Source organism: Olea europaea, unplaced genomic scaffold (genome assembly GCF_002742605.1).
Source record: "Olea europaea var. sylvestris unplaced genomic scaffold, O_europaea_v1 scaffold38778, whole genome shotgun sequence".
Classification (NCBI taxonomy): Eukaryota; Viridiplantae; Streptophyta; class Magnoliopsida; order Lamiales; family Oleaceae; genus Olea; species Olea europaea.
In genome coordinates this window covers 1-1,089 of record NW_019258254.1, presented here as the reverse complement: position 1 = coordinate 1,089, position 1,089 = coordinate 1, and the positions used below count along the sequence as shown (strand labels likewise).

Here is a 1,089-nt window from a genome sequence, read left to right as displayed (position 1 = left end):
ATTGGAATAACCATTTGAGAAAAGAAAGCAAAGAATATAAATTGAGATGACCATTTGAGAAAAGAAAGCAAAGAGGACAACTTAGGATAACCAATTTAGAAAAGAAAGGAAAGAATGGGAATTGGAATAACCATTTGAGAAAAGAAAGCAAAGAATCGAAATTGGGATAAATAGTCGAACAATTAAAAACTGCATTCTGTATATCTATCTTCTTTCTCTCTCCAAAATCAATTAATCAATCACACACAACACAATTCCAAAGCAAGACAATGGATGCTGTTATCAGTGCCACCATTCAAACATCAGTGGAAAAGTTGCTTGCATCCGCCACTTCAGAGTTGAGTTTGCTATGGAATTTCAAGAAAGACTTAAGAAAGTTAGGCAGATCATTGAAAATGATGGATCTTGTCTTACAAGATGCTGAGAAACGTGAAGTTACCGATGAGAATGTCAAACTTTGGCTCAAGAACCTTCGAGATGTTACTTACGATGCTGATCATGTCTTGGATGAGATCAATTATGAAAATATGCGTCATATGGTGGAGATCCAAAGGCAGACTATGATGAGGGGGTGCTTAAACATATTTTCCTTTACTCCTACTTTAGCGTTCCGATGGAGAATGGCTCGCAGGATCAAGGACATCAACGTCGACTTGAAAATGATCGCAGATGAAGCTAATACCTATGGTTTCCAGAAAGTTGAGAATTATGCTCTCACTGTGCCTCGGGTTAAGGAAACCGATAGCATAACTGTTGATTCAAATGTCGTCGGAAGACAAGATGATGAAGCAGAAATTTTGAAGCTGATAATCAACACAGACGACTTAGTTATTTCAGTCCTTCCCATAGTTGGAATGGGAGGGCTTGGCAAGACAACCTTAGCTCGGTCAGTCTTCAAACACCAGCACACGGAGAGTCATTTCGCTATTAGGATTTGGGTATGCGTTTCTGAAAATTTTGACGTGATGATGCTTTTTAAAAGGATTCTAGAGTCCTTAGGAGAAAGTTTTCAAGGAGCCAGCAGGCAAGCTATTGTGGATAGGCTTCGAGAGAAATTGAAAGACAAAAGATACTTGCTCGTTCTTGATG

The 1,089-nt window shown here is 38.8% G+C and overlaps 1 protein-coding gene across 1 annotated transcript; it reads left to right on the top strand.

The window, feature by feature from the left end:
* Positions 1-269: 269 nt before the first annotated feature.
* Positions 270-1,079, top strand: LOC111387060 (putative disease resistance protein RGA3; the record flags this gene model as incomplete). The annotated part of the gene is made up of 1 exon (XM_023011578.1): positions 270-1,079. A coding segment is annotated over exon 1 (810 nt), but the record flags the coding sequence as incomplete, so codon positions are not given.
* Between the last annotated feature and the right edge of the window lie 10 nt (positions 1,080-1,089).